Raw genomic sequence first — 27204 nt, forward strand, 5'->3', positions numbered from 1 at the left:
TTGCAGTCAAACTTCAGGTCCCTTGTTTGAAACTAGACTCCTTACCTTTGGAGATTCACCCAGCACTAGCCTTTATATGCAGTTTGTGCTTCATGGACATTTTCTACTCTCTGTCTTTCAGTGGAGTCTGGCAATCTTCCAAAGCTGTCTTAGGTTTTTCACCTCAAGCCTTCCTCCGCTGCATGGATGAGCATTTTTCTGCATGCAAACGGCATGGGACATGAAAGAGTTTTCAATTTGGCTACAAACAGATCAGTGTTGGTCGTGTGTGTGTGTTTGTTTCTTTAGTGTCTCGACGCCTGCTGTAGACGCACAGAGAAGAAGAAATAGCTCAAATAATATGTCTTTGTTTAAGCTCTACAGTTGATAACTCATTATTTCCTCTCCATTTCACACGTAGCACTCAAGAGTTAAGGAGAGATTACAGTAATTTTCCTCTGAGCTACACTTATTAGTGTAGCCAGGATCAGAAGTGCTGCAAAATGGGGAAGGACAGCCATAAAGACAGTCTTTCAGTAACACTTGGGACATACATACAGGATCTTCCCTGCCCATCAGCCCTCACCCTAACTAAGGGCTCCTATTCTATTGATCACTTGATGTACCAGTGGGATTACAAGTCAAAACCAGAACCGGCCCTAAACTGTTTGTATGAAGAGTGAATCAGGAGAACATTTGCATTCTTTAATGACTCTCTGCTGGGAGTGTGAAGAACTTCCACTGAGAGGAATTTGGTTTATCTCTCAGAGTACTTGGAGTCACTTTTCACTGTCCAAAACTGCTTGTCAAAAACATGAATAGCTCTGTTCACCTGCGGGGGTGTGGGCAACTGCTGAGGATCAGGGCATGGAGGGCTATGCCTGAAAAATGTTTTTAAAATACTAACTATGAGACTACTAAATATGAGGAGATCAGTTGTGTATATGGGGTTGGGAGGGGAGAAGAGATGGATAATATATACAGCTGGGCTGGTATGAGTCTGGTATTTCAACACTCAACCAGCTTTAGCTTTAAGAGAGTGGCATATACAGTACATAGGATACAGAGTACATGGAATCCTGCCATGTAGTACAATCACACATACATTGCCCCGGGTATGTATGGACATGAGAACCCTCATTGTATCCACAGAACAACTGCACTACACAGTAATCGGAGATCCACTATAAGTAAAACTGAAGTTTGCATACTGCAGTGCATTGAAACAATTCATTCTACTTCACAATGAGTGGAGTTTCATGACGTCTGGGTTCACTTAAGCAGGTTCCTCTGTGGATCTCTGGAACATATACGTTTCGTGTCTTAGAAGTGATACATGAAAGGCAATTTGTGAGACAGCTCTGGCAAATATTGGACTCCACAGTTATCAAGCTTCCAGTAAGAGAATCCAAATACCCAACAATATATTAGGCACGGACAGGAATATCACTTCAGCAATGGGAGCAGATGGGGAAAGAGGAACTGGGGATCAGTCCTGCAAGATACTAAGCACTATGCTCTGATACATCAAAGCACTTGAACACATGCTTAACTTTAAGCATGTGAGGAGTCAGTGGCATTACTTACATGCTTAAAGTTAAGCACATGCTTAAGTGCTTTGCTGAATTAGGCTAGAGTGGTCAGCACATGGCAGGATCAAGTCACAGGTCCTTAAAACTGAGATCACTGTCAACCAATTCAGAACTACCTCTGAAGCCTAGAAACTAGAGATGAGCCTGAGTCACATCTGGATGTAGTTTCAGGAACACATTTCAAAGCTTTCCTAAAATTCAGAGTGGGTTCAGAATTGGGGGTTCTGCTCTGGCCCATTATAGAATTAGACAGTAATCACGACATTTGGATCTGGCTTCAGATGTGGATTTTAAAACAACCCTTGACCAAAAACTGGGCATGTGGAGATTCAGAATTCCAGTCTGAGCCAACAGAAAGCGTGGCAAAGGCTCTGATCCCTGATAATATATAAATAAGTACTTAGGTGTCTTGCACTCTGTGCCTGGGATTGAGTGGAATTCTAAATACTCCGTAGGGTTCCTGTCCTGATTTTGGGGAAGCGGGTGGGAGAACTGCCCTCTGGACAAATGGCTCCTTCTATAAGCCAGAGTTTGGCACACCCTAAAAATTAAGCAATTAAGGATAAATATTCACCTGTCACTTCAATGGCTGTCCACATAATATTTTACATAGTGGGTGCCCACTTATATTACCCACCCCTAGGGCAGGTCTTGGAAGGCATAGGCTAGTGAGTAGATAATCAGAGAACTGGGCCAAGTCTCCAGAGTTAACACTTCTCTTCTTTTTTACAGCAAAATGAACGTAACCACCATCTCCCCCCCCCGCCACCCCGCCCACATATACACAAACTCACATACATTTTGTAAATTGCCAGCTTCAAAGTACATCATCATAAAGGCAGGGCTATTTTTATCCCAGGTGCAGGAAGAAAGAAAAGACTGAGGAGCTCACAGAACAGTCGAACTGATTTCTGCCTCTTTAAATTTTGTTGTTACGCCTATTTTGAAAATCCATTGACAAAAGAACCCACGAGCGGTCACTGATCATACCGGCTGTGTGGTGCTTTCCAGGCCACGACAGCTGATGGTGGAGTGGAGCAGATACTCTCTGTGCGCTTTGATCCTACCCAAAGGCACATCAAACATAAGTACTTGCATATAAGGGTTCTCCTAACATAACCACCATAGAGGTGGAGGAGAGGTTTTGTTCAAAAATTGTTTCAATTAAATGTGGTCTTTTTTTAAAAAATGAATTTTTTCACAAAAATACTGGTTTTCTCAAAAATGCCAATATGTTTCAAACATTTTTTCTAAAAACTTTCCATTTTTTCAATGGTTGTTTTTGTTTTCCATTTATTATTTTTTGCTTTCAGTTATTTTTAATTTTCTGTTTTCTTATTTTTTCTTCCTTTTACCAATGTTAATTAGTCAGATTAGTCATATAGTAGGAATTTTGAAAACCAACCAGTTTTATTTAAAAAAACATGATTTTTGAAAGCACTTTAATTTTTAAAAATTGCTAAAAATTTAAAAAAAAAACCCAAAAAACAAAAAATTGGTCCATTTAGACAACAAAACTCTTTTCAATTTTTTTTAACGTTTCAACCAGCTCCGTTTGCAAGCGAAATGAACGAAAACTCACCTACAGAAGGTGGCACTTTAGTGTGAACACTCTCATTTGGCAGCTTGGATTTGCTTGATTGTGGAATACGTAAAAGGCAAATCAAGCTAACAAAAAACCAAGCAGCTTAGTGAGAATAAAAGATAAACAAATCAATCCTACTGTGACATGCCCCCAAGAGTCTTCACTTCTTTGGGCTAGATTAATAAAACAAAAACAACAAAAAGACTCATGGGAAGGGAAAGGAAAGAACGTGCAGGGAACGACTGACAATGTCTCTATAATCATATTGTATGAGAATGACTATTTTTTTTAAAAAGTAGGCAAAACACTGTCTCCCCCCCAGCACTGTAGACCTGGAAGTCAACACGTCCTTTTTTTTTCTGGAGCAAATTCTGTTTCAAATTGATTGCCTCTTCTGCCAATTGTTTTTGTTTAGATGCCCTGGATATTTGTTATCTATCGACCAACTAGAACATGTGATGTGAACAAACTATTCATGTAACAAACAGTTGCAGAGATTGGTCTTAAATTAACAACTTTTTTTTCACACCCCTTCTCCCCTCCCTGCACATTTGTCAGTAGATGCCTCAAGGGAGTGATTCTCTACACTCCTTCACATGGCTATTCAGTAAGAGCATCCTCTGACTCAACTTCAGTTACTCCATTGGTGCCTTCTCTCCTGCATTTCCTGCCAGCCACACCTTCCACAGCAGGAACGACTAGATTTTCAGGTGAAATTTAGCTTCCCTGGATGACTTATTCCTCCCCAGTTGGGTTTTAGCTGCTAAATTAGCTGTTCTGGGATCTATGAGCTGCACAATGAGAGGAGCAGAGTAGAAAGGGGATGGCAGATAGGGCAGAAGCAGGAAAAAGAGAGAGAGACACACACAGAAAAAGAGAGAGAATTCTAATTGTGGATTCACAACTATATCATACAGGACTTGAGCTCATGTGGAATGGATTTTCATTCTCTGCATCTGACCCATTCTATTCCATCTGTATAGAGTGTTCTCCCAAATGGAAAGAAGAGATTGTCCAGTGAAATGGGGCAGTTTCCAATGACAAGATGTGGGAAGGTCTTATTTGGCATACCTGGACACAGCAAGAGGCACCACTTATTTCTCCCTTACAAAAACTTGTCCCCCTTTTCTCCTCTGCAATGGCTTTTGCCCAGTGGTCTTTAATTTCCAAAATGGAAAATAAAACAAATCCCACTCAAATAAATATTCAGGAAAATCAACTGCAAGGACTCCCCCGCTCCCTTTCCCTGGATGGTTCTTTCCTGGTATCCACCATCCTGAATTTTCCATTGTTCTGTTAAAAAAACAAAACCTCCAGCGAAGGAGACAGGCTGTTTCAGAACTCGTGCCTTCCCTCGCACTTCTGCAGTCTTGATGCCTCTTTCTTGGGCTACAAACACAGCATGGATGGATTACAGACGATCACATTTCAATGTTTTTAAATTTTTCTTTTCTTTTCTTTTTTTTTTTTTTTAAAAAAAAGGGAAAATAGAGTTATAAACACATGTATCACAGCATTTTCAAAAGGCCCCCCACTGCGTCTCTGTTAGCAGTTCAGCCTCCGTGTTAAGCCTGGATGTAAGGCAGCTGGAAGATTAAAACGGCATTGTTAGAACATCCACTGAAATGTCCTCATGGTTTTTTTCTTCTTTGTTTGTTTGTTGTTCCATATTTATTTTATTTGTTTATTTTTTTTAAAGTTTGGCAGGCAAAGAGAAAATGCTTTCCCCCGCCCCCCCCCCAATGGTCTGTCAATTTTGTCCTCTATTTTTAGGCAGGAAGAAAAATAACGATGGGTTTGTTTTTTTTAAAGGTGGTAGGGGTTTGAAAATGGCCTCGAGGAGGTTACATTCTAGAGGTGACTCAAATGGTTGATTTGTTTCTTTGCTTGTCGCTTGTATTCTCCTCTTGCCTTGCAGTTGATAGTTTTTGGTTCCCCATGTCCTGTACAGACTCAGGTTTCACATCCTCCATATAACCTGCTTCCCCACCCACCCCAGGTGGCAGTAGATAGATGCAACAGTATTTTCACTTGACCTTTACATTATGACACTGAAGTTAAGAGTTAGATGGAAGAGCCATGTTATAGAAAAGCTTTCCCATCTCTGTGAGAAAGAACGAAGCAACAGAAAGTCCTCTGGAGATGCAGGTGCCTTGTTGAACTGAGCTCTACCTTGGCACTGGCATCAGTTTGAGATAAATATAGCTGTATGTATGTGTATACATATATATACACACACACACACACACACACACATTTGTTTTTTATTTATTTATTTTAGCACACTGTCCCATTCTCAGGTCTGGATTTGGGGCAGTTGGTCCTGGGGACAGGTTGGACAGAAGGGGCCAGGGTGCAGAAGAAGCCAGATATAAGAGTGAGGCCCAGGCCTCCCCACGCACAGAACATGGACCAGCCGTAGCCATGACTGATGTCATCAGGAAGTCCATACAGGTAGCGGGGGTAGCGGGAGAGCTCGAAGTTGATTCCAGCCACGCATGTGCACAGTGAAATGATGCAGAAGGTACCTGGAGAAGGACAAGAGAGGGGGAAGGAGGGCGGGAAAGAATAAAGAAAGGTTAGAATGATAAAAGCAGCATTCCCCAGCTGTCTAAAAAAGAGGCAGCGTGATCAATAAGGTAATATCTGAAAGGCTGGGGGCTGGAGGAATTGCTACAAAAAGAGGCATGGTCACACTGGATGCCAAGAGCTGCTGAGCTGTAGCATTGGCCCTGGCTAGCGCTGGTTGGAGAAACTTCCATTGGAATATGCTGTTCCATCAAAATCAGATTGCTTTGTGAAATCAAGGCAATTTCACTGGTATTTTGTTTTGAAAAAAGAAAAGGGGAGGGGAACTTCTGACTGTGTCAAACCATCCCATTTTGACATTTTCTGACTAAAATGTTTGTTTTTAATTTTACGTGACTTTTCATTTTTTAAAAATTTTGCAATATATTACGTAGTATAACACATCATTTGAAAGTTGAAAATCTCAATTTTCTCAAAACAAAACATTCTGAACCACCTAAAATAACACTTTTGGGGAATTTTTCTTCACAGAGAATTTTAAATTGTTTGGTTTTCACTCCAATTCTGAACATTTTGAAATCTCCAAATCCTTTGCAAAACGGAACATCCATCCTCCTTGCTGCTCTAGCCAGGACTCTGCCTCCCTCTGTAATACTGGGGAAGTCACGGAGGCCTGGTCTACACTAAAATGTTAGGTCAACCTCGCTACATTACTCAGGGGTATGAAAAATCCACACCCCCAAGTGACGTAGTTAAGCCGACCTAACCCCCAGTGTAGACAGCACTAAGTCGATGGAAGAATTCTTCTGTTGACCTAGTTACCACCTCTATGGGAGTTCCCATAGGCATAGTTAATATCTACACTGAAGCGCTACAGTGGTGCAGCTGCAGTGCTCCAGATATGCTGCTGTAACGCTTCAAGTGTAGATAAGCCCTGAAACTTGCTGCCTCAGTTTTCCATCTGCAAAAGAGGATAAGAGTACTTACTTGCATCGTGAGAAGCTTGTGTGTGTAATTCTGGCAGATAATAAGTGTCATGGAAAGACATGAGTCTCATTTTAGTTGAGGTTTCGTTGAGCTACTCTCCCTTTATGAGCTTGATTTTCCTCTTCGATCCCACCCCCCAACTTCACCAAATTAAATACAGACCTCTTCAAATTTCACAGGAGTGAACCATCTGTCTATAGTGTGTTCTTATAATGTATCACGAAGGCACAAAACAAGATCAAACTAGCTAGAGACATAAAGGGTAACAAAAACATTCTACAAATACATTAGATGCAAGAGGAAGACCAAGGACAGGGTAGGCCCATTGCTCAATGAGGGGGGAAAAACAACAATGTGGAAATGGCAGAGGTGCTTAATGACTTCTTTGTTTTGGTTTTCAGCAAGAAGGATGGTCTAACATAGTGAATGCCAGTGAAAATGAGGTAGGATCAGAGGCTAAAATAGGGAAAGAACAAGTTAAAAATTACTTAGACAAGTTAGGTGTCTTCAAATCACCAGGACCTAATGAAATGCATCCTAGAATACTCAAGGAGTTGACTGAGGAGATATCGGAGCCATTAGCGATTATCTTTGAAAAGTCATGGAAGATGGGAAAGATTCCAGAAGACCAGAAAAGGGCAAATATAGTGCCAATCTATAAAAAGGGAAATAAGGACAACCCAGGGAATTACAGACCAGTCAGCTTAACTTCTGTACCCGGAAAGATAATGGAGCAAATAATTAAGCAATCAATTTGCAAACATCTAGACGATAGTAAAGGTGATAAGTAACAGTCAGCATGAATTTGTCAAGAACAAATCTTGTCAAACCAATATGATAGCTTTCTTTGACTGGGTAACAAGCCTTGTAGATAGGGGGGAAGTGGTAGATATGGTATGTCTTGACTTTAGTGAGGCTTTTGAAACTGTCTTGTATGACCTTCTCATAAACAAACTACGGAAATGCAACCTAGATGGAGCTACTATAAGGTGGGTGCAAAACTGTTTTGAAAACCGTTCCCAGAAAGAATTTATCAGTGGTTCACAGTCATGCTGGAAGGGCATATTAAGTGAGGTCCTGCTGGGATCAGTTCTGGGGCCAATTCTGTTCAATATCTTCATCAGTGATTTAAATAATGGCATAAAGAGTACACTTACAAAGTCTGTGGACGATACCAAGTTGGGAGGGGTTGCAAGTGCTTTGAAGGATAGGATTATAATTCAAAATGATCTGGACAAACTGGAGAAATGGTCTGAAGTAAATAGGATGAAATTCAATAAGGATAAATGCAAAGTATTCCACTTAGGAAGGAACAATCAGTTGCACACATACAAAATTGGAAATGACTGCCTAGGAACGAGTATTGTGGAAAGGGATCTGGAAGTCATAGTGTACCACAAGCTACATATGAGTCAACAGTGTAACACTGTTTCAAAAAATGTGAACATAATTCTGGGATGTATTAGCAGGAGTGTTGTAAGCAAGAAACGAGAAGTAATTCTTCTGCTCTACTCTGCACTGATTAGGCCTCAACTGGAGTACTGTGTCTAGTTCTGGACGCCACATTTCAGGAAAGATGTGGACGAACTGGAGAAAGTCCAGAGAAGAGCAACAAAAATGATTAAAGTTCTAGAAAACATGACCTATGAAGGAAGATTGAAAAAACTGGGTTTGTTTAGTCTGGAGAAGAGAAGACTGAGAGGGGACAGGATAACAGTTTTCAAGTACATAAAAGGTTGTTAAAAGGAGGAGGGAGAAAAATTGTTCTCCTTAACCTCTGAGGATAGGACAAGAAGCAATGGTCTTACATTGCAGCAAGAGAGATTTAGGTTGGACATTAGGAAAAACTTCCTAACTGTCAGCATGGTTAAGCAGTGGAATAAATTGCCTAGGGAGGTTGTGGAATCTCCATCATTGGAGATTTTTAAGAGTAGGTTGGACAAACACCTGTCAGGGATGGTCTAGGTAATACTTAGTCCTGCCTTGAGTGCAGGGCCTGGACTAGTTGACCTCTCGATGTCCTTTCTATCCTATAATTCTACCACAGAATCTGAGCACCTCTCCCTAGAGATGATAGCCAAAAATCACAGTAGAGCCAATGGTCTAATTTTCCTCCTTACTTCCCCCCTAACACAGTCAGGGCCATGTTATTATTATAGTTCCTTCTCTCTCTCTCTCTTTTTCCACATTCTTCTGTCTCCTTCTTGCTTTTGCCTCTTTTTCTTCCTCTTCTTTACCATTGCTAGTTGCAGCTAAGCCGTGAATTGTACACACTCCATTTTGCGGGCATGAGTGGAATTTATGCTAGAGTAGAATATTTCCGGAATGACTGAAGCCAACCAGACAAGGTGTTGAGGAGAACACATACCAAAGGACATCCTTGGCACACAGGGACATGCCAGTATGCCAAAATCCTTTTTAGAGGCTACAGCAAAACAAATCTAGGATCTCCATGTAAATTCCATCTCCGCCACTGACCTCCTGCGTGACCTTAGTTCTGGCTCACATTTTCTTCATGCAAATGCCTGGGCATGCTAGCCATTAACCCATCCCGTGCTGCATAGCACGGAACGCTCTGGCCAGTGTCGTACAAACAGAGTGGAGTGCTGTGACCACAACTCTGAATGTTTTCCTTTGGCATGAAGGTATACACAAAGAGTGATCAAAACTGGTCCCCTACCCCAACACTTTTTTGGGCCTGATTCTCACTTGCACCGACGCTATTTTACATCGCTCTGGGAGTGTACCTGCTGCCAGAACCTTACTGTAAGTGGGCATTGGGCTCTTTGGAGCTAAAGGTTTCACAGCCCTCTTGAAAGGAAGAGATGCTCTGAACCTGTCCCTGTTCTGAGGATAAGTGAAGACCAACAAACAGAGACCAAGAGCCTCCATATATTTCTGCTGCTGTTGGTTTTATCTCCCTGCCTCCCACATACATGACCCTGGCCCCATGTATTTCCTCTCCCTCTCCCTGATGTATCTGAAACTATATATCAGCATGATACACACTGGCTTGACTTCTCTCTAGACAAACCCACAAAGCCAGCTGCCAGCAAACGCCTTCAGAACTCTGGCCATTCAGTCTGCACTGCCGCCCATGACAGAAGGTCCCCTGTAGTGTGGTAAGCCAACCTTGCTGGCAGCCTGTCAGACTCACTCCTCTAATGCACTGATGGTGTCCTTTGGCCCAGAAAGCTCCTGGCAGAGGCATAGGATGGAGAATGGGAGGAATTTGATTTTTCACTTCAGTGGGAGGAGGAAAATACATTGATGTTAGCCCTCATTTTCCCCTCTAACAAAGGGGCGGTTGAGGGGAACTTTGTCTTTCTGGCCAAATTCTATACATGGCGACCAGACATTCCTGAATAATAAACATTTTATGGTCCCAATTAGGATCAGGTCCCCATTGTGCAGGGTGCTGTACAGACACAGATGAAGAGACAATCCCTGTCCCAGAGGGTAAATACCTAAGAATCACCCCAGATTAAATGCTCCAGATCTTTCCAAATATCTTGCAGACACACCCCAGGCTCTGGGATCATCTTTAGAGAAGTGTCACACCATCTGAAAATCAACAGCAGGAGATGCAGGGCACTGGAGGGCCTCCTTCCCAGAAGTCAGCAGGTGATCCTCTCGTCTTTATTCTGAAATCAACCCACTTGTTTGTTGAGAAATCCCAGTCCCTTCCCCCACATCCTCCCTTGTTAAATGGATTATCCTCCTAACATGAGGCTGTATGGGTAGGAGTGCAGTAGTCCCTGTGTGGCAGGCCGTCCTGGCTGTTATACTGTGATGGGAGGAAGGTGCATGGCAGAGCTACCGAGCTATAAACTAAGCTCTGTGGCTTGTTTCAAAGGGCTGTGGTTAGAAAATGGCAAAAGAGTCCCTTCTTTGCTAAAAGGAATGTGATAATTTCAGCTCCATTAGAGACATAGGATTGTGAGAGGAGGTATCAGGGAAAATCTGGGTTGCCAGTTTGAAACCATGTGGTTGCTAAATACGAAAAGGAAGGAAGTACTCCCCTTCTCCTACACTTCGTCTCATCTATCTCAATGGCAAACTCTTCCGGGCAAGGACTGTATTTGTACAGTGCCCACAACAATGGGGCTCAGATCTTGGTCTAAACACCACCACATAACAAATACTAATGAGGAGAAAGTTACAAACAATGGAAAGTAAAACCATTAAAAATGTGAAACTCATTAAAAATGCTGTTTCTGTCCCTGGATCAAACTCTGTGTTTTTACTGAGCTAATAAATAATCAGTAGTATGCGCAACAATTTGCTGGTGCCTGGCTCCATACCCCGCCACTGTCCTGGGTTACGTAAGATGTCATGTACAATATTTTAAACACCAATTTACCAGCATCCATCAACGACATGTCATTATCTCACTATTTATTGTAACTTACCAAGGCACAAAAAATGCTGAATCATGCTGGCTCGAGAAAATTTTATGTCCAGTGTGTGAATCCCACATGCTGTTCAGATTCAACTGTCAGAAATTGGATGACCCCACTTACCGTTAATCAGGCCTCATGATGTAAGAGGTACCAGGACTACTGATAATAACTGAATGCTCGTGTGTTTTGGGTTATTTGGGGACCAGTGCAAAATGAGTTGGGGCCTGCAGTCCAATACCTAGTGAACAGATGCCCATATGACATAAAATCACCTTCCTGATTGGCACCATTGTTGGACTGAATGGGCATGGAGATTGAACTACCCCAAGAAGTGGTCTCTCCAAGTCAGGGTTAGACATACTGCTGGGCCAGTGTGAGGGGAAAGTAGACTATTGTTGCCCATGATACTGTACCTACGCTACAGACACAGGACTTCAGAGCCTCCAGGACTGTCACATTTCATGAACAATTCATTGTAACAGTCTCTTCCCCCGCAAAAAATTAAATCCTAAAGAATTTCCCTGATAGGTTCTTGCAATCAGTCATGTACTTCCCTTCCATGTTTACTAATGAGTCAGCGTCCCAGGACAGCAGTGGCAATATAGAATTTTTATTTGTTTATCAAAAACACTTTCTGCAGCTTTGGGATAATCATCCAATCAGAACTGAATGCAGATGGGCTGAGGTTTAAATCTCCCCTCCATGGAATTGGCGGATAGAATATGAATGACAGGCAGTAATAACAGTCCGCCAGGGATGCGTTGGCATCCAAGCGGGACTGGGGGGAGAAAAACTGACTTCTCCAGCACAGCTGACAGGAGTGGAATAAACTGAATTCTGTTTGATGGGGGCAGAGAAATCCAGGCTGAGATTTGTGAGGGGAGGTGGGATCATCCCAAATGAAACACTAGTGAATGAGATAAAGCCACAACAATATTTCTGATAAAGGAAAAATAACATTTCATTGGGAAATGCTTCTGTCAGGCAAGACAGCAAGCCTCATCTAAGGCTGTGTCTACACCACAGAAGTTGCTTTGTTTGACATCCAGTAGCTACTTCCTTTCAATCTGGTTTTGAAAATGGTTGCCCTGATAATGGGGAGAGGTTCAATGCCTGTTACTACACATTAATTGTGTTTGTCTAGCTATTAAATCAATAAAAGGTAATAACAGAAGCTCTATCTTGAAAAAGAGGAGTGTAAGAACTCGCCGGGAGTACTTGTGAGGTACCACTGCTTTGTTAATCTTGACGAGGCCAATCTGGGGAATCTATATTATTTATAATTATCTATTATTATTTATTAATTCTGTTTGATATTATGAACCCTCTGTACCTATCTATATCAAATTATAAACTCCATGATGACTGTAAGACTGGTCTGTGCCTTCTCTGCTGTCTTTTTACCTCCATCTTGGTGTGAAATTCCAAAGGGTGGAGACACAGGGCTAATAATGGAGGGTTGTTAAACCTCCATGGTCTTCCATTCAAATAGAGACAGGGAGCTATCAGGCACTCAGAAGACCCATCTACTCAGGTGGGCTGGTAACTAGGCAGTCGATCACCTCACCAGGGGGTTAAGGCTGACCTAACAAAGGAGTCTGGAAGTCTATAAAAGGACTGGGTCTGCTCAGAGTAGCTGTCTCTCACCAACCAGAACAGGAAAAGAAGCATGTGTTGAAGAAAAGAAGTTCCAGAATCCGGATCAAATCCCAGAGAACACTTGAGGGGTGAGTAAACTGAGGCAGGGAATCACACACAGGTGTTTCTTATTTTGCATAGATCTGTATATCTCTTGTGCGTCTAAAGGAAAGAGTGATCGCTTTTTAGAAATCCTTTGCAATGTCTGTGCCTATTTGCTTAAAGGATCACATGTCCCAGAAGGGGTAAATTATAAACTAGAGAATCTACAAAACCAGTGTTCTGAGAAAGGGTGGGCTTAAGCCACTGCGATGTCTTGGGGGTGGGGTGGGGTTCAGAACTGGTTCTGGGGGCCTACAGCAGCGGGGCCATGAGGTCCCACTTCCAGGTACCCAAAAGAGAAACTGCACCCAGGAAGTATGTCAGAGAGGCCAGAGCCTCACCAGACCAAAGGAAGTTTAAAAGCATGCAGGCCCAGGGTGTGGATACAAATACAACAGCCAGCGAGGGCAAGTTGACCGGGCTATTACATACATCTCTCATCTTATATGTAGACTCTAGGCTTTTTAGGGCAGGGACGATCCTTTTGTTATACACAAAGTGTAGCACAATGGGACCCTTCATCTCAGCTGGAGCCTCTCGGTGCTATGGCAATACCAATAATAATCGCTATAGCACCTGGGGACCCTGCTTGGATAAGTTTTCGTGGAGGATATTCAGAGCTGCAGAGGAGGAAAACCATGCATGAGTTGCGACTGTGGTTCGAGAGTCCACTTTTGCCCTCTCCATATTGGACGCAGTACTGTGTGGAGCTAGTTACAGCCATTTCTCAGCATGAGTGTATCAAGCAGGGCTGTAGAGATGTTCAGGTAGGGAGGTTTTGTTATCATCTGACTACCAGGCTGGCCAAATTGTGCATTTGACTAACCCTTCTAGGCGATCTACAGCATGATTTGCTAACATGGCTCTTGTACCAAAAAAAACCAACCCCCTCTCCTCAGTGGTCAGGGTGGCCATGTACATTGATGGATCAGCTATCTTAGCAACGAAATCTTTTAGGCCTTGTCTGCACTAGAGAACTGCACCATTTGGAAGTGAACCAGTTGTACTGAACTGGTTTAGACACAGACAGCTCAGTTTGCCAGCAGTAGCCATGCTGAATCGGTTTAAGGTTTTGCCCCACACCTGCACTTCTGCTTTCTCACATACATTTCTCCGTTCTGATTACCAAGTAACTAGTTTTATAGAGTCCCTTGGATTTGCTCTGTGGCCCAGCCATGCGTCAATTCCTTGCCCTCTACACCTGTGTGAAGCCTAAGCTGGAAAGCTAGAGGAACCTCTGTATGCTGCCACTGTGCCAGAACCCTGCTAACGACAACTTTGTTTAAACATGCCTGTGGCTAGTATTTGTGTCTGAGGCTTTAGATAAAGGATGAAAAGCTAAATATTAGTGGAATTCGTTCCTTCGCCTTAAAGAGACACCATGGATTTGAAAGCTAGTCAGTTCCTAAAATAGTTACAAGTAGTTTCCAGTACTATGCCTGCCCCTGAGACCCCTCAAAAGTTATGTGGCTCGACAATCACATTTTCCTCTTGGTTTTTAAAAAATCTCTCTTCTGTGCCTGACTGAAAGACACACACCCCTTCCCCGCGCCTCCCAAAAAAACAACTGCAGCAACTGACTCATGAACAGACTGTGCTTTCAAATGTGCAAGATAAATAAACTAGGGGTGGAAATAGAGATTTTTTTTCCTCTCTGATCTCTTACAGTTATAAGAGCCTCAGGTGTTACTTTGCAACTCTAGTAGGTAAGAACAGCCCCACAGAAGTCTGATTTAGAAGATGATAGCGTCCCTTTATTTAACCCAGGCAATTCTCACTGAAATGTGAGTTTCGTTTTTTAAAGTGTTTCTGTAGATCTGTCTCTGGATATTGTTGCTATTGGTTGTTATTTGTTGTTATTAATTTCTTTGGAGAGTGTGCTAGTCTTGTGGTCGTCATCTGATCTTTTATTACAGAGCTGGATGAAAAAACCCACATCACAACAGAAGCTGCATCATTTTCAGCCTCTCTCTACCCTACAAGATTTTTTGTTCCAGGTACATGAAACAAATAAATAACAAAATGAGGTCTGATCCTGAGGTAGATGTCCCATTAACTAGTTAAATTATATCACAATCCTGAAATTATTAAAGAATAAAACAATACTGCTCCTAGCTCCGTGGTGACAAACTCCGTTGTGAGGGAGCAGCTTTGCAGTAAACTCCTTCTGGGCATGGACTGAATGCCTCAGCGGCACACGGCTCTTGAGAGCACTTTATTGCTCTGTGCACACTTGCACAGAATATAAATTATTGTTTAATTATACACTGTCGCATCATCGTCAGCTAACAGACAGGTTGCAGAATGCAAAGGATTTACTTTAAATTTGCCCTTATAAAAAGGCTTGGGCGGAAGGAGATATCTGATTGGCTGACAGGGTTCCCATGCTGTGTCATTATGAGACCATAAACCCACATGGGTTGGAATTTAATACACTTTTTAAAAACTAAGAACCACAATAAACAGCAGGGTGTATAGTAATGCTGTTATCGTGTCATATATCTGCTGGTTGGGTGCTTCTTGCATTTGACCTTTGGCCTCATGTATCACAGCATACTGGAGGCACGCATAGTAAACCACGGTAACCATGCATCCTGTTGTGTATTATTTCAGCAGCACTGCACGTGTACTGAATTGTAAATACACAAGCTGTAGTGTACACCTGGGGAACGTGTATCCTGTACCATAACTGTACACCCTGCTGAGCCAGATCCTCAGCTTGCGTAAATCAGTGCCTTTAATTGAGCTACACCTAATTACACCAGGTAAGGAGTTGGCCCTTTGTGTATTACTGCTCCTATGGCACATAGATATGACACAGTAACTCCAAATTGTTGTATATAATGACACCCAAGATTTGAGCACAGGACTCTACAATTGCAGTGCAACGTGTTTCGTATGATTGCACCAATGGTGCGTATACAGTGCACCTTATCAAGTATCTCTGCATCCAAGATATGCCCAACACAATAAGTGCACACCTTCCCATGTGTTCTGCACACAAAAAAGGAGTGACACTGTCACTGCACATCCTGTCTTGCATTATTTCTTCAGAAGCTACAGTCGCACTATGTTTTGATGAGATGGACTCCAAAAAAGAACAGGGGATGCTCAAAGCATGGGAGTTGCTCAGTGACTAACGTTGAACACTGTGGACAAGATTATGACCGTGGCAATCTCACCTCAAGATAGCCCAGCAGTAATATCATGACTGACTACACCCATGAGGCCTACATGATGTCTTGCAACCCTGCAAGCACATAACCAGAGTCAAAAAAAAAACAAAACGGAGCCAGTATTAGCATGGCCCTTTAGTGGTGTGGGGATAATATAGGTAGAGGTAATTCATGTCATAATTAAGTAACTTTTTGTGGAAATAACTCCTTCCAATTGTTCCAATCACACCGCAGGTCTGATCTCCCAGACTGTTTATCCTGCTGCAAGTTTGTCCAGTATCTGACTCATATGCCTCCCGTTCCATCACATCTCAGATCTGCCATATAACCAGACTGCTAGATTGATGCCAAATTGCAGCACTGGCAGAAACCCCATTACGGGTTCTCAATTAATTTGAGCTGACCTTCATTATCACATAGAAGGACTTGACTTGTCACAGTTCTGCATTCACAGCAGTAAGGGTGTTGGACTGAGATTCACTTACTCAGCAGGTGGGTCTAACAAATCTTTAGGAAGGCAAAGCACTCAGTAAGTAGTGATCAATTAGTCACAAATGGGAAGCTCATCAGGATGATCTCATCATGGTTGCCTCCAGCACTGGACAGTAAGATTTCAGCTTCCCATTGTTACACAGACTTATTTATAACTTTCTGTTATCTTCTCTTTAAATGTGTTTTAGTCTCTCGTTTGCACGTTAACTCTCTTCCCCTGCCAGTACAGGATTTGTATCAGTTCAGACCAGTTTCTTCTAGCTTTGTGGCTACTTTATCTTTTTTTTTCCTCACAATCGTGATTACTCTTCAATTTCTTACATATGCGCAGTTATATTTAAGCTGAAACTTAAATGTAATCAGAACAGACTATTAAAATCACAGCAGGCTTCTTATCCAGTTTAAACATGCCTTTACTCCCCATAGAAGAGACTTTCAGCACCCTGGCTAATTTTTCCCTTTTCTAGGATGTGGAGGTTAGATCTACTTCTGCTCTGAAAAGCAGATCCCTAAATGGAAGCCTGACTTTGGATTTTAAAGTGAATTTAGAGGTGATGAGAATTGTCAGATTCATGGCAGCTGAGGTCCTTTCTTTGTCTATAGAAGCACAGCATAAACAGAGGCAGTGCAAACTTCTCCCACACTGCCCTGCCAATGCTTCTAAAATACTCTGCAGGGAACAATTCAAGTGATGAGAGGGTAGTGTTCTCTCCATGTCCATTTAATCCTTCTTCCTCTGCTGTGGATGCCATCAAAGATGCCATCTGGTGCCAGTTGTGGTGGTGGTTGTTGTATGATTTGGACATCTGTCCATTCACAACGGTACTGAGACCCGCCACCTCACTTCACTCAGGCAACCAGACACCTGTCAGGTTATAATGACTTTTTCTTGGTCACTGTCTGACTTGGATTGAATTTGAATGGGTGGGGGGAACCTTGCTGTAGACGGCTTTGTAACCCACAACCAGTCTCCTGAGCCATTCAGTTAGAACTGGAACCGTTTATATTTGTCCTGAGGGATATAATTGTCCAGAAATCAAACTGAGATTTTCATTGTCCTGTAAATGAAGCCTGCAAGAGACAGGACAAATCCATGAAAATGGTATTACTTGAATTGCAGAGTGGGCAGCAGCACGCCTGATCCCTTATTTTCTGCCTTTTAAAGGATTACATGGCATTGAGAAGGGCTAAGATGGATTCTTTCTTCATGTTGCAGGGAGCTAAAACTTTCATCTACCATGAAGCTGTCCAACTCCACACAAGTACCATATGTGTGACTAACTTCTCTATTGCCCCCTAATAGGGCCCTTGAGAATAGACAAGACAGGCCCACATTGCAAGGGTGCCTGGGAAGGTGGGTCTGAGTTTTGAGTCAATTTCTAAATTCCAAACTGGGCCCTGTTACACATACACAGGCAGTCCCCTTTCTCCTTCCACAGAGAGTTGTTCCTGCCTTGTCAGGTGTGGTGCCAGCCCTGCCTCTCCTTCTATTACCCATGCACTGCCTTCCTCTCTGTTTGGTACCAGTATGCTAAAGGCATTCAATAAGTAATTGTTTAAAAAACCCAGTAAACTCAAGTTTTGTTTGACCATCGTCCTATGGTCTTGAAATGCAAATGCCAGCAGCAGATCAAAGCCCTGGTGACATTATCAAGAAGCAGAGAACTACAGAACTTTAAAAAAACGTGTAGCTTGTCTTCCATGGCTGTTGCTGGGACAGTCCTTTGTGTTCCTGTCAGAGCCTACTCCATACGTTTTGTCCAGCTTTCATTCACCTCTTCACAGCAGAGCTACTGTTCTCCCAGAAGAAAGGGGCTACACAGACTCTCCCCAGAGCCAAAGGACAGATTATTTGCTGGCGAGCAGCACAAGGCATTACCTGCTTTCTCATCTCCCCAGAGGGCTGAGTGTACTGCCTCCACACCTCTACCAGTGCATGCTTGTCTTGGGAGTGAGCAATTAGAGTTCTCTCTAGCTATTTGGCCTACTTTAAAAAGAAACAAAACAAGAGCCGTGAAAAAAACACCTTGTGCTGCAAAATCAGCATGAACTCACTTAGCAGTCTAACGTAGGCCACGTTGAGGAAAGTGGGCCTATCCCAATCAGCAGTGAAGGACAATGGGTTGTTGTGATGGAGTGGGAATTTTCTGTAAATATTTTGTATAAACCCTGTGCCTCAGTTCCCCCCATAGCCTGCATTGTCACCTGGGGGTAGAAAAGGGCTACTTACTCTTGAGCAGGGGACCAGGCAGGTGTGACCGACGACTTGCTGTCTTGAGTTTGGGGCCCATGCCATGGAGATTCCATGTAGACAATGGAAAAGCCAAACACTGGGACATTTGCTACCTAGCAGCTAAAGACCAGGGATGGCCCACCCCTCCACAGGAAGCCAGCCATGTTTGACCAGCTGGACAACAAAGGACTGAGGCAGGACCAGGTGGGACTGGTCCAAGAACTTCAACAAAGACGGGACAGAGTGGGAACCAACGGGACACCACTTGGCTGGGGCTCTAAGCCAAGAATGAACCATGCTGTAACTTTCTTTAATATATGCTAACCAAGGACTTTCTATACTGTGTTCCAGTTGACTAATAAACCCTTCTGTTTGGATAATGCTGAGTGAATGTCCCTGCAGATGCTGTTGGAGATGCATTGCTCCCTAAGATAGGACAAGTCTCCTTCAGGCATCTGCCTCAGTGGGGCTTGCTGAATGGAGTGCACGGTGTGAAGCAGGTACTGAAGGACCAGAGGTCCAGCCTAAGGAGGTGGTGAAGCCATGGGGCTTATCCTCAAGGAAGAGTGAGACCCCTAGGGAGTCTGGCTTACTGAAGGAGTCATCCAAGAGGCTGTTCCAAATCTGGGGTCATAGCACTGATCCTGTTCATCCTTGACAGTTGTATACATTCTCTTTTCCTTTCTCACACACAGAGCTACTGTCAGAGCTTTGAACCACAAAAAGCCAGAGTTCTTGTGTGATCTGATACAAAGGTGCCATAACTACTTGTGTTGGTCTGTTTTCTCCGGGGTGCGAGTGCATGTCTAGGAGCAGCAGAAATGAACAATAAAAAGAAAGCATTTGAAGTTTGCCTTTAAGGTCAGCTGATGTTTCCATAGCAATCAAATGCTACAAAGATGACACTAAATTCTCCAGTTGCAGCTACTGATCCATCCCTTCTGTTAAAAGCATTAAATGAATACCACCTGTGTCACACCTCTGGGGTTGGACTGGAATCCACCACTGCTTCAACCCCTCACCCCCAATTTCCACATGTAGACATAAACTCTTAGGTTTTCACTTTAAAGTACTGTGCCTGTTGGTATCGGCATAAAGATTAGGCTCCATTTCTGATGTTCTGTGCAAATCATTTAATGAAAACTGTGTTTCTGCCAGAAGGAGGACACATAGTCCCACAAGTGAACTGATTTTACAGCAGGTGGTGAGATGTGTGTTGCGAACCCTCCTTGAGGAGTATTATTGTAGGAAGTTACAAAAGGGCACTACAATGGAGGATACAGAGTGATTTACAGAAGCTATCTTGGTGAAAGCAGTGTTTCACGTTCATTTTTCAAAGTGTCTACTTTTGAAATTGGGTGATAATATTATTTTAAAAAATGCAAAACCTGTGTGAAACACAATAAGGCTGCAGAGTGAAGCACTTGGAAGTCAAGAAATGTTAAAATTAATCTGCTACCTTAACTGTGTCCTTTGGGCATATGTATTATGATGCTGTCTTGTATCTTCTTGTTGTACAATCAACCTTAACTTTTGCATTTCTAACATTAAAACTGGGGGGAGAGAGGGGTGTGGGAAAAAGGTGGTGTCATAAAAATAAAGGGAAGGGTAAGCACCTTTCTGTATACAGTGCTATAAAATGCCTCCTGGTCAAAGGCAAAACCCTTTCACCTGTAAAGGGTTAAGAAGCTAAGATAACCTCGCTGGCACCTGACCAAAATGACCAATAAGGAGACAAGATACTTTCAAATCGGGGGGGGGGGGGGGTGGATGGGACAAAGGGTCTGTCTGTCTGTGTGATGCTTCTGCCGGGAACAGATCAGGAATGCAGTCTCAGAACTTCTGTTAGTTAGTAAGTAATCTAGCTAGAAATGCGTTAGATTTCCTTTTGTTTAGTGGCTGGTAAAAATAAGCTGTGCTGAATGGAATGTATATTCCCGTTTTTGTGTCTTTTTGTAACTTAAGGTTTTGCCTAGAGGGATTCTCTATGTTTTGAATCTGATTACCCTGTAAGGTATTTACCTTCCTGATTTTACAGAGGTGATTCTTTTACCTTTTCTTTAATTAAAATTCTTCTTTTAAGAACCTGATTGCTTTTTCATTGTTCTAAAGATCCAAGGGTTTGGGTCTGTGTTCCCCTGTACAAATTGGTGAGGATTTTTATCAAGCCATCCCCAGGAAAGGGGGTGTAGGCCTTGGGGGGATATTTTGGGGGAAGACGTCTCCAAGTGGGCTCTTTCCCTGTTCTTTGTTTAACACGCTTGGTGGTGGCAGCATAGGGTTCAAGGACAAGGCAAAATTTGTACCTTGGGGAAGTTTTTAACCTAAGCTGGTAAGAATAAGCTTAGGGGGTCTTTCATGCAGGTCCCACTTCTGTACCCTAGAGTTCAGAGTGGGGAAGGAACCTTGACAGGTGGTATAACTATTTAATTTTCTAGATTTTTATTTTCTTGGTGAAAAAAGGAAATAAAGAAAGAAAATGCCCCATTCCATAGCTGACAGGCACCAGTTGGCCACAGGATGACTGATGACTGCTAGTCTCTCAGGACAAATATGCATTTCCATACCTGTATATATACATCCCCTATCAGTGCACAGATTCAAAAATGTTTAAGGCAACATAAGAGCCCCATGCCAGCTCACCAGTTCCGTTTTTATTTGCAGCTTAATGCAATCTATGGCCTTAATCTTAAAGGGCTTAAACCAGTCCAAGACTTCAGATCAATTTAAGCTGCTTATGCCACTTCAAGGCCTTAAATAATTTTAAAATGCAAAAGAAGAGTAAAAAAAAAATCAAAATTAACAGGGTAACAAAAAGGCAGACTCCTTCCTGCCTATTAACCTGTTTTGAAAGGCCTGTGTCCAAGCCATGCAAATACAGAGTAGCTCTTTGTCCCCCTCTAGTGTCTAAACCACATATAGGTGTTAATTATGTGACCGCCTCATGGTGGGATTACACATGCGCTTCCTGAGAGGCACACGCATGCACCCGGTGCCCATTTTTAAGTGAGTCTCCCAATGTCATGGACAAATTCAAATGAGCATGCTCAGCATTTGCAAATGCTCCGAACGTTGTCAAACCACAGCTACTATTTGTCAAACCAAGGAAAGGCACTATTCCTCAGTGAAGACTACATTTATGCCCCTCTTCAATGCTTACATTTTAGTCATTGATTATGTAGTTCTCTTTCAAAAGGGATGGCTAGATTTCTTTGTGTGTAAGTGTTATGTATCTGCCATCACTCACAAATGGATGAAAAGATTTTGTATAAGCTTCCCAAAATTATTCATTTCTTAGAAGAGAACAAGCGTGAGAAATTGGATTCCCAAACGAGAATGTTATGAAAAGTTACAGGCATGTAAAACAGAATCTCATAATGGAAAATGTTTTCAGCCATCACCATAGCAACTGCTTCTACTGTGACCACTATAAGAGACGCAACAAAAAGAATAAATGGGGACCACGACCATTTTGCCACATAAAAAGTTACTAAAAAAAGGAATTCCGTTAGCCTCTGCCATTTTCAGCTGAACTCCATGGAGTTTCATCCTGTCTCAGTTTTTTCCCTTCTTGCCTCTCCCTTGGTAGCTGCTATCAAGATACTTCACATCTGCCTTGGAGAGATCAATCACGGAGCTTTGCCACATGCTTGTTTTACTAAATCCCTACATTTTGTTTGACAAATCAATCAGCAGTAGAATTATTATTTTTGTGAGAAAGGAGCCCACAGACAAGTGGAATAGAGGCCCTATTTTTCACCTTCATATGCAAGTTTCAACTTAGGTTAAATTTGGGATCCAAAGGACTCAACAGCAGGTAACCATCCGTGGCTGCATAGACAGACATTGCAGTTGTCATTTAATTGCAGATATGCACCGCACAGCCATAGGCAGTACAATGCATAACCTTTGACTTCTTGAAGACGAGCCTCTACTTGGTGAGCTAGAGGAAGATATGCATGTGTGTTGCAAAGAGACAGACCGATACACACAACAGCTCTGATATATAAACCCACCTAAACTGTCAGCACTTGTCCACTCTCTCTCCCACATACCCAGGAATCAGTTTATCCTGAGATTTCTATTTGCCATGTGATTTATTCCCCTCAGCGTTATCCTGCTCACTGAGATCGTGGATAGCACCAGTGATTTTTTTGGAAGCCACTTGGCACTGACAAACACTGGCATGCTACACATGGTTGTACTGTATTCCCGCCCGTGCCTTGCAACAGGGGGAAATGCACTACTCAGATGTTGCTTTGGGCACCTGAAGGGTTGTTTCCACCATCCTCACCCTCTTCCCAGACCAGAATGCAGAAATAGATGTGAGTAGAATCTCATACCTGGTTGGGTGTTTTCTTTAACAAACATCCCTGCTTTGCATATCTGGAATAAAACACCAGATTGTGCTAGCAACCTGCACACTGATCCTTGACTTTCTTTTTCGTCACACATCTTCCTTGTCTGCTTATCACTCCCGTACCAGCAGCCACAGGGGAGAGTGGGTATTGATCACTGATGTGAGGAAGGAGTATGTAAAATATTCGTAGCCCTGACCCATATCATGTGACTAGGGACAGACAGTAAGGATGAGTCACTTAGCAGCACTCCGATATGGTGTCAGAAGAAAACTAAATCTGTGGTGAAGATGGAGCCACTGTAAACTCCCGAAGCTCTCACACTGGCATATTACTGGGGGAAGGGATTGAAGCACTTCCGTATATTCCTAGAAGCAAGGGCTGATACAGAGAAATTAGACAGGAAGGAATCCACCACACTTGCTACATGGGGCAGGCCAACAAGCACTGGAGACCGATAGTACCTTCCAAGGGGAGCAAGAAATTACTCCAGACTACTAGACAAGTTCATTCAAAAATGTCCTGAAGTCTGTGTTTCACCAGGAATGTCACGTGCAAAAGACAAGGAATAGGCTGCCAGGCGAGACCTCTGATCATTTTGTGACAGAACTGCATGCTAAAGCTGAATTGTGTGAACATGGACATTTAGAAGATGGAATAATTAGTCTATTTGCTGATGATTGAAGACTGAGTTATCGAAGGTAAAGCTGAGATCTGGTTTAAAGCCAAAGACCTAGATGTGACTTTGCAAAGAATAGTGAATATTTACAAAACAAGCGAAAATTGTGCTTCTCCAATGCCAGTGTTAACAAACAGTGAAAAAACAAAAGTGCATCTCTAATTAGAGTGTATATTAAGGCATAAATAGATAATACAAGGGTAAACAAATGGCAGAGACGAGATTTGTTTGCAATAAAAGTGACTGTAATAACACGATGAAAAAGTGGCCATCACAAAGGGTGCTGTGTTATGCAATAAATAGGGCCCTATCAAATTCACAGCCATGAAAAACACATCATGGACCGTGAAATCTGGTCTCCCAGTGTGAAATCTTGTCTTTTGTGTGCTTTTACCCTATACAATATAGATTTCATGGGGGGAGACCAGTGTTTTTCAAATTGGGGGTCCTGACCCAAAAGGGAGTTGCGGGGGGGGTCACAAAATTACTTTAGGGGCAGGTTGCGGTATTGCCACCCTCACTTCTGTGCGGCCTTCAGAGCTGGGCGGCCAGAGAGCAGCGGCTGTTGGCCGAGCGCCCAGCTCTGAAGGCAGCGCCCCACCAGCAGCAGCACAGAAGTAAGGGGGCCAATATCCTACCATGCCACCCTTACCTCTGCACTGCTGCCTTCAGAGCTGGGCGGCCGGAGAGTGACGGCTGCTGAGTGAGGGCCCAGCTCTGCAGGCAGCAGCGCAGAAGTAAGGGTGGCAATACCACACCATGTCATCCTTACTTCTGCGCTGCTGCTGGCAGCAGCTCTGCCTTCAGAGCTGGGTTCCTGGCCAGCAGCTGCCACTCTCCAGCTGCCTTGCTCTGTAGGCAGCACCACTGCCAGCAGCAGCGCAGAAGTCAGGGTAGCAGTGCCACAACCCCCCCTACAATAACCTTGCGACCTCCCGCCCCACAACTCCTTTTTGGGTCAGGACGCCTACAGTTACAACACTGACATTTCAGATTTAAATAGCTGAAATCATGGAATTTTTGATTTTTTAAATCCTATGACTGTGAAATTGATCAAAATGGACCGTGAATTTGGTAGGGCCTTAGCAGTAAAAAACAACTATTTTGCAAAAGTGTGTTGTTCTCAGTTCGAATTGCAAAGAAATGCAAAAGCAAAATACATTCATGAATGTACAGCTGAAGAACAGAGCTCTGATGAAGATCATGAAGTTGACAATAACAGAGTTCTTTGTTGGGTCTCTTAATACACTTACAAAGGAAAGTTCTGCAACAGATTGTTTTTCACACTGGAAATAAATTAACAAAAAAGTGAATTTCAAAATAGAGCTGAGTGCAATGTAATCAAACTTAGCACACACACACGCATACACGAGAGAGAGAACACTGACATTAAAATAAAAAACATAAGCCTTATTTTATACAGTGGGCACAAATTAACCTATGTGACAGAGCTACATTTGCACATCTGTGTAAGGACTACCACTCAGCAGCGTTTGAAATAGTGAAAGAAGAAACCCCATGTATGCTTGGGGTAGAGAGTAGGCTGCAAATGCAGATGATCAAATGGATGATTAACTCGTCTACTGTCCATAGGTTGACCAGATAGCAAGTGTGAAAAATTGGGACAGAAGTGGGGGGAACAGGTGTCTATACAAGACAAACCCCCAAATATCAGGATTGTACCTATACAATTGGGACATCTGGTCACCCTAACTGTCCAGAACACAAAATATATTCTTAAATAACTTGATGAAGTGTTGAGGGAAGTGGGATGCATTGACAATGTAAGAGTTCACATTGATAGAGACCTCAGTGTGCCACCAAACCACATCACATCTCATTAGCACTGAAAGAGAAAATGAAAGCTGAACCTGACCTGATGGTAAAAATAGATGCTGTTGAGTGAACAGACACCAACTAACTGGAATGATCAGGATGGCCATTATAATAAAGCCAAACAAGTTAAGAATTTGTATAAAGTCAAAAGTTTTGAGTTAGGCCACCAAACATGAGTGCTACTCCCGAGAACTGATAAAGAGTTCATGTCTGGAGGACCCCTAAATATTCAGGTTTTGATGCAAGTCAAGGCAGGGCTGAGTCAATATACAAAGTGTAAAACTCTTTGCCTCCCATATTTCTTTTGACAGATATATGTTTAAGCAAATTCCCCTTGGGATTGTCTCAGCACCCTGACGTGTGTGAAGGCATCAGGTGAAATCCTGGCCCCACTGAAGTCCATGGGAATTTTGCTATTAATTTCAGTGGGGCCAGGATTTTTCCCATCATGCCCCAGATCTTTGAGGCTCTGTATGGGATGGAAGTAACTGTTGATGATCTGCTGGCTTAGGGTAAAAATGCTCAGTGCCACAACGAGAGATGGCATAATGTTCTGAGGCATGTCAAAGAAAAGATTCTCAGATTGAACAGCATGAGGTCAGAAATGCTATACATATTCCACAATGCCCATCTGGGTATTTAGAAGTGTAAGAAGAGAGGCTAAAAAAAATCCTGTTATGACCAAGCAAATGCTGCCATCAAAGATAAGGTATCCAAGTGTGAAATCTGCAATAAATAGACTGCAAAATAACCCCGGAAGCCATGAGAGATTCCTGATCTCTGTTGGTATAGATACATTTGAACTAAACAGGAAAGATGACTTCTTATTAGTGAATTTTTTTTAACTTGTTGCAAAACACACGGAATAACAATGTAGTAACACATTGTAAATCACCATTTACTTGTCATGGGATTCCAGATGAGCTAATAACAGATAATGGCCCACAAAGGATCACAAGTGACTCATTTTGGCCATTCTTTTGATTTATTAGATCAAGCACACTACATCAAGTCCTCGCTATACACAGTCACATGGGCTAGCAGAAAATTCAGTAAAAATAACAGACCTTCATTTAAAAAAAATTAGCCCTGGCAGATTCTAGGTATGCATACTTGGCATCGTTACAGTACCACAGCCCACCTCATAATGCTTCATGAAAATGACTAGCTTAGAGAATTTTGGGCAGGAGACAAAACCCTTAAACATCTAACAAGCCTCTTGAGCCAAAGACTTTTAACTCTGAAGTAGTACAAAGAATGCTCCTAGTTACCCCCACTGCAAGTGGAAGAGGTTAGATTTCAAAACAGACCCTGGCTGCCAACCTGCCAAGGTCTCCTGTCATCTGCACCGAGGTCAGATGTCATAACCACCTGAAGGTCACTTCTACAGGAGAAACAAAAGCCAGCTCCTCAGGGCTGGGCTGGGCTGTGGCAGCTGATGTGCCCTGGTTAGCTGCTGAGATCAGGAGACAAGTAGCAGGGTCAGGAGCAAGCCAGGTCAGAATGCCAGGAAGTCAGGGTGAGGCACCAAGTTGCAGGCAGCAGGCAGATAGCAGGGTCAGACTCAAGCCAGGTCAGGATACCAGGAAGTCATACCAGGAAGGTCAGGAACTAG

At 42.8% G+C, this 27204-nt stretch overlaps 1 protein-coding gene across 1 annotated transcript in view; it reads right to left on the reverse strand.

Moving 5' to 3' along the window:
* Positions 1-27204, reverse strand: part of TMEM178B (transmembrane protein 178B) — a 328885-nt gene that overhangs the window by 7597 nt on the left and 294084 nt on the right. Inside the window, exon 4 of the mRNA XM_007072298.4 lies at positions 1-5684. This exon is cut by the window's left edge and continues 7597 nt beyond it. Coding sequence (XP_007072360.1) covers positions 5434-5684 — 251 coding nt within the window. The 3' untranslated portion in view covers positions 1-5433. The remainder of the gene's footprint in view (positions 5685-27204) is intronic.

The sequence above is a fragment of the Chelonia mydas genome, chromosome 1 (assembly GCF_015237465.2).
Source record: "Chelonia mydas isolate rCheMyd1 chromosome 1, rCheMyd1.pri.v2, whole genome shotgun sequence".
NCBI classification, from domain to species: Eukaryota; Metazoa; Chordata; order Testudines; family Cheloniidae; genus Chelonia; species Chelonia mydas.